Raw genomic sequence first — 12,804 nt, 5'->3', positions numbered from 1 at the left:
TCATGCCTGTAATTCTAGCACTTTGGGAGGCTGAGGCAGGTGGATCACTTGAGGCCAGGAGTTCAAGACCAGCCTGGGCCGGGCGCGGTGGCTCGCGCCTATAATCCCAGCACTTTGGGAGGCCAAGGCGGGCAGATCACGAGGTCAGGAGATTGAGACCATGCTCGCTAACTCAGTGAAACCCCGTCTCTACTAAAAATACGAAAAATTAGCTGGGCATGGTGGCAGGCGCCTATAGTCCCAGCTACTCAGGAGGCTGAGGCAGGAGAATGGCGTGAACCTGGGAGGCGGAGCTTGCAGTGAGCCGAGATTGTGCCACTGTGCTTCAGCCTGGGCGACAGAGCGAGACTCCATCTCGGAAAAAAAAAAAAAAAAAGGACCAGCCTGGCCAACATGGTGAAACCCCATTTCTACTACAAAAAAAAAAAAAGAAAAAGAAAAAGAAATACAAAAATTAGTTGGGCATGGTGGTACACGCTTGTAATCCCAGCTATGTGAGAGGCTGAAGCAGGAGGATCACTTGAACCCGGGAGGCATAGGCTGCAGTAAGCCAAGATAGCGCCACTGCATTCCAGCCTGGGTGACAGAGCAAGACTCCATCTCACAAAAAAAAAAAAAGAAAGAAAGAAAAATAGACTTCAAAGAAATTAGGAGCTACCTCCCACACACAAAACATTAAGATTATTGTTTTAAAACTTAATTTGGACCATGCATAATTGAGTTTTCCCCTTGTGTTGCAAGTGTTAACTAGAATGTATTACATCTTGAAGCCTTATGCAGGCTCTCTTTAGCAGACTAAAATTTCCAGCCCTCTTCATTGACGTAGAGAGGTAATACCTCCCTTCAAAGCACTGGGTCAAGCATTTCATACCCTCTGGCAATTTAGTAATAGAAAGAATGAAAAACAAAAAAAAAAAACGTACTGTACACCACTATTTGCAACTGCCCACTCTCTTTGGAACCCAGTGCTGTTTGCCTCTTGTTTGATGCCTCTAATTGACCCCCTTAACTCCTGGTGCTCAGCTGTGTTTTATTTTTTCCTTTTGTGCAGGACTTCAGGGTGGTCGTGCGCATCGATTCTTGGGAGTCAACATCTGTGTATCCAAATGGACATTTTGTGCGTGTTTTAGGAAGAATTGGAGATCTGGAAGGCGAAATTGCAACCATCCTGGTGGAAAACAGTATTTCAGTCATCCCTTTCTCAGAAGCTCAGGTCGGGTTTTCCAGAAACCTTTGGTCTAGTGACATTTTCTTTTTTCTTTTGTTGTTGTTTCATCATTAAGAAAGAAAAGTCGCTGTGTTATGTAACAACCCACTGTGTTAAGCTACAGATAATGGAAAAATCTCACTCCTCTTTATTCTATATTTGGACCAAACTGAAGTCAGCTTTAAGTGTAGAATTAGTTTTCTATAGCCTCATAGCTCTCAATTTTTTTTTTTTTTTTTTTTTTTTTTTTTTTTTTTTTGAGACGGAGTCTCACGCTGTTGCCCAGGCTGGAGTGCAGTGGCGCCATCTCGGCTCACTGCAAGCTCCGCCTCCCGGGTTCCCGCCATTCTCCTGCCTCAGCCTCCTGAGTAGCTAGGACTACAGGCGCCCGCCACCGCGCCCGGCTAATTTTTTGTATTTTTAGTAGAGACGGGGTTTCACCGTGGTCTCGATCTCCTGACCTTGTGATCCGCCCGCCTCGGCCTCCCAAAGTGCTGGGATTACAGGCTTGAGCCACCGCGCCCGGCCAGCTCTCAAATTTTTATATTTTCCAACTGGGCTTAAAAATGATATGTCAGTGTCTTATAGTCAGTATAGATCCGTCCCCAGCAACTACAAGGACACCTAGTTACAGACCCAACTGAGCTCCACACTCTCTGTCCAAATCATTCAACCAGAGGCTGCATAAAGCTGCGGGGGGTGGATTCCTGGGATCCATACATCTCCCACCCATGGGTCAAAAATTATGCTCATTATGAAACAGTTTTTGTGAACCTTTACAGAAAACAAAAATCCCATAAACGTAAAACATCAGCTATTTCCATCCCTTCATGATCTTTTAAAACCCTCATAAATCTTGTGTATTATTCTTGCATGACTATATTCATCATGTGCACACGCTGATTTCTGTTCTGCTTCTTTCACTTAAAATTATTTTTCTATATTGACATAGCCTACTTATTTTAATGATAATGGTAAATTATGGTATATTGACATACCCTAGTTTGCTTAAGCATTTCTCAATTGTTGAGCATTCAGCTGTTTAACTTTTCAGTATTATAAAAAAATGTAGGTCGGGGGCGGTGGCTCACGCCTGTAATCCCAGCACTTTGGGAGGCCAAGGCGGGTGAATCACCAGGTCAGGAGTTTGAGACCAGCCTGGCCAACATGATGAAAACCTGTCTCTACTAAAAACACACAAAAAAATTAGCTGGGCATAGCGGTGGGCACCTGTAATCCCAGCTACTCGAGAGTCTGAGGCAGGAGAATTGCTTGAACCCCGGAGGCGGAGGTTGCAGTGAGCCGAGATCGCGCCACTGTGCTCCAGCTCCGGCGATAGAGTGAGGCTCCGTCAAAAAAAAAAAAAAAAAAAAAAAGTTACTTTGAACATTTTTATAAACACTGCTTTTAATTTCTTTTTTTTTTTTTTTAGATGGAGTGTTGCTCTGTCACCCAGGCTGGAGTGCAGTGGCAAGATCTCGGCTCACTGCAATCTCTGCCTCCCGGGTTCAAGCAATTCTCCTGCCTCAGCCTCCCGAGTAGCTGGGACTACAGGCGCACACCACCACACCTGGCTAATTTTTTGTATTTTTAGTAGAGATGGGGTTTCACCGTGTTAACCAGGATGGTCTCGATCTCCTGACCTCGTGATCCGCCCGCCTCAACCTCCCAAAGTGCTGGGATTACAGGCCTGAGCCACCACGCCTGGCCTGCTTTTTAATATCTTTTTGATCATTCTCTTGGAATGTAATCCTTAAAGTGAGATTACCAAGTCAAAGGGTATAAAAGATTTAAATAACTTCTTATATGTACTAGCAGATTGTTCTCCAGAAAATTTGGACCCATTTGCATTGCCATAAGGAGTGTCTGGGTGTTCTTATTTTCATTATAGTTTTTCACAGAATAGGAGCTATCATAGTAAACTACTGTAGAATATTTTACATCATTAAATTTTTATATTTAACATTAGTTTCTGGAAATTATTTGTTGACTTGTTTGGCAGCTCTTAGTGAAAATGTTACAATAAAATAAAGTGTGAGCTATACGTCATAGGACTAGAATTTTCTCTTCCCTTTTAGCCTACTTAACTGCAAATTGATGGCTTAAACAGATAATAATGGAGAGAAAATGCCCTAGGTAGGTCTTGTATAAAATTATCTTTAAGGGGTAAGCTTTTAATATTTGGAACATGTTGATTATTTTTTCAAGTCTTAAATTTAAAGCTTGACTACATTTAAACGAATGGATCATTTGAAAATGGGCTACATGTTGTACTCTTGTTCCAAGCCCCTGTAACTAAAGAGACTGGTAGAAGTTGTGGGACATTTTCTGTCCAAATGTAAGGGTCCTCAGGGGTATGGGACTTTGTCTTTCTTGTTGACTCCTGACTTTCCAGAGCCCAGCACAGTACCCCGGATATCTGAGGCACCTAATAAACAATTATTGATCGAAGGAAGCCGACATAGGTTGATGCAGAAGGTAATTGAGAATGAATGAATTTCTCTGTGGTCGCATTGAGAATATCAGTGAGTGGATTTTTACAGAAATGTGTGGTGCATGAATTGCTGAATATTTGACCTCTCATACAGATGTGTGAGATGCCGGTAAACACACCAGAAAATCCCTGGAAAGTGAGTCGTGAAGAGGAACAAAAACGTAAAGACTTGAGGAAAAGCCATCTCGTATTCAGCATTGACCCCAAAGGTTGTGAAGATGTGGATGACACACTCTCAATCAGAACCTTAAATAATGGCAACCTGGAACTTGGGGTCCACATCGCAGATGTAACACACTTTGTGGCACCAAATTCTTATATTGATATTGAAGCTAGAACAAGGTAATGCTATTTGAAATCAGCTCTATGGTTGTATATATGTGACTGTGTATTTTGTGTCTGTACTAGTTTCAGGTGTTCAAAGATCTCATGTTTGTGTAATTCTGAAGGTCCCTTCCAGAAAAAAAAAAAAAGTTGAGGTCCACTCCCCATTTTCGTTTAGAAAAACAGTACCTTGATCAATTTACCTTTCCTTTTAACATAACCTTTTCACATATTGTTTCCTACTAAACTGAAATGGGTTAAATTTTCATGTAGTAATATACTATTTTATAAAAATGCTGGATCATTACACTCCAATTTTTCTTATGCAACAAAGATTCACTGTCACTTGCTCTTTCTTTCTCTTATCAGTGGAAGACTATTCAGCCCAAAGCAGTATCACTTAGAAAAATGGGACCATGGGAATAGTTTTATTACCCAGTCTGCTGCACTTTATGAAACAGCAACTACCTTGGGGAATCTGTAGTGAGATTTTGGCCATTTACCTCCCTGCGGCCCACACAGTCAGCAGTTCTGCTTCTCCCTGCTGAAGGTCGCGGTGCCGCGTGTGTGTCATTCACAGGGCCACCACTTATTATCTAGCAGATCGTCGCTATGACATGCTGCCTTCCGTCCTCAGTGCTGATTTGTGTTCCCTTCTGGGAGGCGTTGATAGGTGAGTTTATGGCTTTTGTCTTCAAAGCTTGTCCTGGCCCTTCTGTGGCTCCCGATGCTGCCTGCTTCTGGCCTCATTTTTCTTCTCTGCACTGCCCCACCCCAGCTCTGGGTCTCCCCTCTGATCTCTCAACACCACTCCTGACCCCAACCCCACACCACTTATCTTTAGGCAGCTTTATTTCTCCAGCCTTCCCTACCCTTCCCCTCCTCTCTTCTGTCTGCTAGCAGTGGGGCTGCATCTCCCTCTGTTACTGGCTTTTTAAAGTCGGCTAAAATCTGAGAACAAATGTGTGTAGCTTTGTGCTTATGCATTGCCCGGATGAAGTTGTTTGGCATGAGGATCATGAACTTGGGGAGTTTTTTGTTTGTTCATTTGTTAAGGTTAAAATTTATGTTTCTCTTTGAATAGGTAATAGAATCATATAGGCCCAAACTCATATATCCCAAGAGGTATTTAATGAAAGATTCCTCCCTATCACTTTCCCTCATTTACCAGTTCCATATTAGTTTTTCTAGATATATTACACACACAAATATGCATATGTGATCTTTGTTTTTTACACAAATGGTTGCATTATATATATACTGTTTAGCACCTTCCTTTTTAAAAAAAACTTACTGGTATCTTAGAGATCATTCCGTATTAATAATGGTTGCACTATCTATGGAAATTTTGATAGTTTCCCGTATTTTGGTTTTACAAACAAAGCTGTACAGAGTTAACTTTGAACATAAGTCATTTCACATTTTCATTTTTATTTTTATTTTTGGAGACCGAGTTTCACATATTGCTGAGGCTGGTCTTGAACTCCTGTGCTCAAGTGATCCTCCCGCCTTGGCCTCCCAAAATGCTGGGATTACAGATGTAAGCCACCACGCCCAGCCCATTTCACATTTTTAAAAATATAGTATATATGAAAGAGAAATTCCCATATTTGATTATGGGATCTCTGTGTCAAGAGTATGTGCATTTGTGTTTAGATCAGTATAATCAAATCGCCCTCTTTAAATGTTCCACCAATTATGTTCCTGTTGCCAATGTATGAGAGTGCGTATTTTCCCACAGCCTTGCCAGCACAGTATGTTGTATTTTTTTATCTTTGCCAATTTGATAAATGAAAAATGGTATCTTAGATTGGCTTTAATTTGCATTATGAATAAAGCTAACCATTTTTTGTATGTTTAAGAGTCACTTAGGTATCCCTTTCTGTTAACTACTTTATATTCTTTGCCCATTTTTCTTTTGGATTCAAGATCAATTACTAATTAATTTGTAAAAGCTCTTTACGTATTAGGAAAATTAGCCCTGTGGTTTTTTTTGAGTTCCAAATGTATACTTTTTTAATAAAATGACTTGGTGGCAAAGAGTTTTTTTTGCTAAATGCAATTTTTGCTCATTTAGCCGTCATCAAGACTGATATCACAGTTCAGTGTCATCCTGTAGGATTTGCAAGACTTTGCTCTAATTTACTGAGCTAAAAAGACTTGACTCTATCAGTGTCATGCTTTTCTAATCAAAATGGAGGACATGGCCGGGCACGGTGGCTCATGCCTGTAATCCTAGCACTTCAGGAGGCCAAGATGGGTGGATTGCCAGAGCTCAGGAGTTTGAGACCAGCCTGGGCAACACAGTGAAACCGTGTCTCTACTAAAATAGAAAAAATTAGCCAGGCGTGGTGGTGCGTGCCCGTAGTCCCAGCTACTCTGGAGGCTGAGGCAGGAGAATCACTTGAACCTGGAAGAGGTAGGTTGCAGTGAGCCAAGATAGCACCACTGCACTCCACCCTGGGCAACAGAGCGAGACTCCATCTCAAGAAAAAAAAAAAAAAAAAAAAAATGGAGGACATAAAGTAGGGTTTGTAATGTCACATATGAACTCATTTCAAATCTGTTCAGAGCTCAACAAAACCCTGTCTAACTGTTGTTTTAATTTAAAATATTTTTTGATTTAGTTGTAAGGTGGTTGGATTGACAAATCAAACCAGAAACCTGTAGCTTTGTAATTTTTTTTAAGTTACAGTTAGGTCAAATTCTACTTGCTTCAAAAATAGAAGACTTAGGTGGGGCATGGTGGTTCACACCTGTAATCCCAGCACTTTGGGCAGGAGAATTGCTCAAACCCAGGAGATTGAGGCAACAGTGAGCAGTAATCATGCCATTGCACTCCAGCCTGGGTGACAGAGCAAGACCCTGTCTCAAACAAAACAAAACAAAACAAAAGCCAGATGAATTTAATAGTGATATTGTCAATGTTACTGTTTTTGTAGGTATGCTGTAAGCATCATGTGGGAACTGGATAAAACCTCTTATGAAATTAAGGAAGTGTGGTATGGCAGAACCATTATTCGATCAGCATACAAACTGTTCTATGAAGCAGCCCAAGAACTACTGGATGGAAATTTTAGTGTTGTTGATGATATTCCAGAATTCAAAGACTTGGATGAGAAGAGCAGACAAGCCAAGCTGGAGGAGTTAGTGTGGGCAATTGGAAAGCTGACCGACATAGCTCGCCATGTCAGAGCTAAACGAGACGGATGTGGTGCCCTGGAACTGGAAGGGGTAGAGGTTCGCGTACAGCTAGATGACAAAAAAAACATTCATGACCTCATCCCCAAGCAGCCCCTGGAAGTCCATGAGACAGTGGCTGAATGCATGATCCTGGCCAACCACTGGGTCGCCAAGAAGATCTGGGAGAGCTTCCCTCATCAGGCCTTGCTGCGCCAGCACCCTCCTCCACACCAGGAGTTCTTTTCAGAACTCCGGGAATGTGCTAAAGCCAAAGGCTTCTTCATAGATACACGGTATTCCTCTTTTGAGGGGGCAGAGCAATGGAGGGGCATGCTGCATATTTATTTATCTTATAGTTGTTCTTAAAATGTGACAGCCAGATCTTTGACCAAAAAGAGAAAACAGATTGTTGGCTCTCTGCATTTTTGAAGACACACTTTTCTCTCTTCATTGTTATGTATAGAGACTTAAAACATGTTTATTTAGTCATAATTTTGTTCCTTGGTTTTTTATTTCATTTTTTTTTAGATAGAGTCTTGCCCTGTCACACAGGCTTGAGTGCAGTGGTGCGATCTCGGCTCACTGCAACCACCACCTCCCAGGTTCAAATGATTCTCCTGCCTCAGGCTCCTGAGTGGCTGGGACTACAGGCACACGCCACTACGCCCAGCTAATTTTTTTTGTATTTTTAGCAGAGACAGAGTTTCGCCATGTTGGCTAGGCTAGTCTCAAGCTCTTGACCTCAAGTGATCCACCTGCCTTGGCCTCCCAAACTGCTGAGATTATAGGCGTGAGCGACCACAATGGACATTTAGGCATAAATTTTGATCCACTACAATTTGGGTTTTTTTTGTTTGTTTGGTTGGTTGGTTGATTGGTGTTTTTTTGTTTGTTTGTTTGTTTTTGAGATAGAGTCTCGCTGTGTCACCTAGGCTGGAGTGCAGTGGCACGATCTTGGCTCACTGCAACTTCCGCCTCCTGGGTTCAAGCGATTCTCTTGACTCAGCCTCCCGAGTATATGGGATTACAAGCGCGTGCCACCACGATCGGCAAATGTTTGTATTTTTGGTAGAGACAGGGTTACACCATGTTGGTCAGGCTGGTCTCAAACTCCTGAGCTCGTGATTCACCCACTCAGTCTCCCAAAGTGCTGGGATTATAGGTATGAGCCACCGTGTGCGGCTGGCCTGCCATAATTTGCAATACAGAAGTAGGGAACCTGTTAGTTACCCTTGATTTAATTTCATCTACCCCTTAAGTGATGAAGAATTAATCCTATTTATTTCAATAATTTCAAAATGCAGCATCTTTGTGACAATATTGTAAGATACTACATCAACAGTGAATTTATACCACCCTCCACTGAATGAGACATTTTTACTCCCTATCTCTAGAATAAAATACTTCTTTCATTAAAAACTAAGTATAGGCAGGCCGGGCACGGTGGCTCATGCCTGTAATCCCAGCACTTTGGGAGGCTGAGGTGGATGGATCACGAGGTCAGGAGATTGAGACCATCCTGGCTAACACAGTGAAACCCCATCTCTACTACAAATACAAAAAATTATCCGGGCAAGGTGGCGGGCGCGTGTAGTCCCAGCTACTCGGGAGGCTGAGACAGGAGAATGGCGTGAACCCAAGAGGCAGAGGTTGCAGTGACCCGAGATTGCACCACTGCACTCCAGCCTGGGTGATAGAGCAAGACTCTCTCAAAAAAAATATATAAATAAAAACTAAGTATAGGCTGGGTACAGTGGCTCACCACCTGTAATCCTAGCACTTTGGAGGCTGAGGCAGGCACATCACTGGGGTCAGGAGTTCGAAACCAGCCTTGCCAACATGGTGAAACTCTGTCCCTACTAAAAATACAACAATGAGCCAGGCGTGGTAGTGCACTCTTGTAATCCCAGGTACTCGGAGGCTGAGGCGCGAGAATCGCTTGAACCTGGGAGGCGGAGGTTGCGGTGAGCCAAGACTGTTCCACTATACTCCAGCCTGGGTGACAGACTGAGACTCTGTCTCAAAAAAAAATATATATATATATACACATATATATATTGTTTTTTAAAATATTTTATTGTCAAGTAACAGGTACTAATTAAAATATCTTTTATTTGTTTATCAAAATTGATTGTTTTTTAACTTGGACAACATGGTGAGACTCCATTTTTTTTTTTTCTTTGGGACGGAGTCTCGCTGTGTTGCCAGGCTGGAGTGCCATGGCACAATCTCACTGCAACCCCCACCTCCCGGGTTCAAGGGATTCTCCTGCCTCAGCCTCCCAAGTAACTGGGACTACAGGCGCCCGCCACCACACCTGGCTGATTTTTTTGTATTTTTGTTAGAGACAGGGTTTCACCATACTGGCAACTCCTGACCTTGTGATCTCCCTCCTCAGCCTCCCAAGTGCTAGGATTACAGGCGTAAGCCACCACGCCCAGCCTCTTTTTTTTTTTTTTTTTAAAGAGGGTTTGTTTTTTTTTTGCTTCTGCCTTCCGGTGCTAGTATGTTTGTTTGTTAGTTTGTCACTGTGTGAGCTGTCTGCATGCCAGGCACATGGGACAAGGGCTTTCAGACATCCTCGTGGTTAATTCTTAATGCTGAGGTGATGGCAGCATCATTCATGTTTACAGATAAGTCAATTAAGTCTGAAGAGATTAAGTAATTTGCCTGTAATTTAACAGTCAGTCAGGACAGAGCCAGGATTTGAACCCACCAAGTCTGTTAAACTTGAAAGCTCACATAGTGACCACTTAACACCTTGCCTCTCTGTTTATTATCATGCTCTATTTCTCCTTTCCCCCTTTTCCCTTAGCCAGCCACAATATAGGACTGAATTATATGTTGTATTATTAGTTTTATTTTTAATATACCTCTGTATTTCCTGGGGCTTTAAAATTATTATTTTGAGGCTGTATGCAGTGGTTCACACCTGTAACCCCAGCACTTTGGGAGACTGAGGCAGGAGTATCACTGAAGGCCAGGAGTTCAAGACTAGCCTGGGCAACAAAGTGAGACCCTGTTTCTACAAAAAAATTATTTTCAGAATAAATAGAATGCTTACTACCTCTTTAAAAAAGAAAAACTAATTTAGGTTTCTTTTACTTGTACACCAAGTCCATTATTTTACCTACATAGAATGTTTAAGGTTAAGGATGTAAAGAATTCAATTCAACGAGTATTTGACCACCCATTATGGCCAAGCACTAACTTAGTCTCATGTTACAATCAGTACGTGATTCATTTCTACTTAAGAAATGTATTTAAATTCTGACACTCTTGCTTTGTTTAAACTGCAAAGCAAACTAGATTTCTGTATTTGAAAAGAGGTGCTTCTGAAATGTGTCCAAAATAAATTTACTGGCAGATGAAGGTATTCAGACGGATGAGTGAAGGGTTCCTCTCAAAGTGTTGTCTTGTAAATTACTGTCTGGGACTAGCTAACGATTTTTCTGTTCTTTGTCAGGTCCAATAAAACACTGGCTGATTCTCTGGATAATGCGAATGACCCCCACGATCCCATTGTGAACAGGCTGCTGCGCTCCATGGCCACGCAGGCTATGTCCAATGCTCTGTATTTCTCCACGGGATCCTGCGCGGAGGAGGAGTTCCATCATTACGGTGAATCATACCATGTTCCTATGTGTCGCTATAACTTTGTGCTAGTTATTTTTAAAGATCTTTTGTTCATTTTGATCTTTTGCTTTCTTTTTGAAGGTCTTGCATTAGATAAATATACCCACTTTACTTCTCCAATAAGAAGATATTCAGATATTGTAGTACACCGCTTGTTAATGGCAGCCATTTCAAAAGATAAGAAAATGGAAATTAAGGGAAATTTGTTCAGCAACAAAGATCTTGAGGAATTATGCAGACATATCAACAACAGAAACCGAGTAAGAGAGAATTTCAAAATTCTCTTACCTATCATCTCTTGCTAAGAAAATGTCAGCTCTATTGTGTAGTACAGTGAAGTATCATACGTTCTAGCAAATTAAATTCTAGAATTATTTTAACCAGTGCTTTCAGAACGTTTGTAGATGTTCTCAGGTAACTTGTGGATTTGGGAGATTTGACAGTAGATTATTAGATTTTTTTTTTTCCAAAAGGCGGAAATGTAAAGATTCAAGCAACACATAAAGATATGATGACAGAGGTCAGGCGCGGTGGCTCATGCCTGTAATCCCAGCACTTTGGGAGGCCAAAACAGGCCGATCACTTGAGGTCAGGAGTTTGAGACCAGCCTGACCATTATGGTGAAACCCCGTCTCTACAAAAAATACAAAAATTAGCCGGGTGTGGTGGCATGTGCCTGTAGTCCCAGTTGCTTGGAAGGCTAAGGCAGGAGAATCGCTTGAACCCAGGAGGTGGAGATTGCAGTGAGCCGAGATCGCACCACTCCACTCCAGCCTGGATGACAGAATTGAGACTGTGTCTCAAAAAAAAAAAAAAAAAAGATATGAAGACAAACACCTCACCTGTTATCTTACCACTCAGAGCTAATAATTAATGATTCTAGACACTGCTAACATTTTTATTTATAAAACTATCAGCCAGGCGCGGTGGCTTGCGCCTATAATCCCAGCACTTTGGGAGGCTGAGGCGGGCAGATCTCAAAGTCAGGAGATCGAGACCATCCTGGCTAACACGTGAAACCCCATCTCTACTACAAATACAAAAAATTAGCCGGGCGTGGTGGCGGGCGCTTATAGTCCCAGCTACTCAGGAGGCTGAGGCAGGAGAATGGCGTGAACCCGAGAGGCGGAGCTTGCAGTGAGCCAACATCACACCACTCCAGCCTGGGCGACAGAGCGAGACTCTGTCTCAAAAAAAAAAAAAAAAAATCATACCATGCCTGCTGTTTGAAATCTGCTTTTTTCATGTAACCCAACTGTTATAGATAGCACAGCATGTTACATCATTGTTTTGGAGCTGCTTTCTATTCTATTTCATATTACTAGTTGCTACAAGATTGCACAGCATAGAACTAGACCACTGGGTAATGCAGGAAATTGGAAACTAAATCTTTAATTTTCTATATCCAATGGTATAGCTGTCTGCTGTGCAATGTTGTAGCACTAGCCATGTGGGCTACCTAAATTTAATTAAAATTAGAAGTTGAAATTTGGTTCCTCAGTCACACTGACCACATTGCACATGCTCAGTGGCCACTTGTGGTTAGTGGCTACATATTAGGCAACACAGATAGAGAGCATTTCTATCATTGCAGAAAGTTCTGTTGGGCAGCACTGTTCTAAGCAATCAAATTTACAACCATCCTCATGGATACACTTATACAGACATTTCAGATGATTGTCTGGAAAAATTCCTAGAAATGGAATTGCTGAGCCGAAAGGTGTGCACGCATAAATGAAATTTTGATAGGCCGGGTGCAGTGGCTCATGACTGTAATCCCAGCACTTTTCGAGGTCAAGGCCGGTGGATCACTGAGTTCAGGAGTTCGAGACCAGTCTGGCCAACATGGTGAAACCCCGTTACTACTAAAAATACAAAAATTAGGCTGGGCGCGGTGGCTCACGCGTGTAATCCCAGTACTTTGGGAGGCTGAGATGGGCGGATCACAAGGTCAGGAGGT

The 12,804-nt window shown here is 42.1% G+C and overlaps 1 protein-coding gene across 4 annotated transcripts in view; it reads left to right on the top strand.

Annotated features, from left to right (window-relative positions):
* Positions 1-12,804, top strand: part of LOC105488299 (DIS3 like exosome 3'-5' exoribonuclease) — a 42,018-nt gene that overhangs the window by 26,261 nt on the left and 2,953 nt on the right. For 3 of the 4 annotated variants that reach the window (XM_011752212.2, XM_071101168.1, XM_071101169.1), the window contains 6 exons: positions 1,052-1,213; positions 3,796-4,043; positions 4,606-4,698; positions 6,968-7,501; positions 10,675-10,829; positions 10,926-11,104. In XM_011752212.2, the coding sequence (XP_011750514.2) occupies positions 1,052-1,213; positions 3,796-4,043; positions 4,606-4,698; positions 6,968-7,501; positions 10,675-10,829; positions 10,926-11,104 (1,371 nt within the window). The remainder of the gene's footprint in view (positions 1-1,051; positions 1,214-3,795; positions 4,044-4,605; positions 4,699-6,967; positions 7,502-10,674; positions 10,830-10,925; positions 11,105-12,804) is intronic. The other variant, XM_071101167.1, reaches the window with a different exon arrangement.

Source organism: Macaca nemestrina, chromosome 7, assembly GCF_043159975.1.
Source record: "Macaca nemestrina isolate mMacNem1 chromosome 7, mMacNem.hap1, whole genome shotgun sequence".
NCBI lineage: Eukaryota > Metazoa > Chordata > Mammalia > Primates > Cercopithecidae > Macaca > Macaca nemestrina.
The sequence above is the reverse complement of the archived record's forward strand: the minus strand, read 5'-3'. Positions and strand labels throughout refer to the sequence as shown.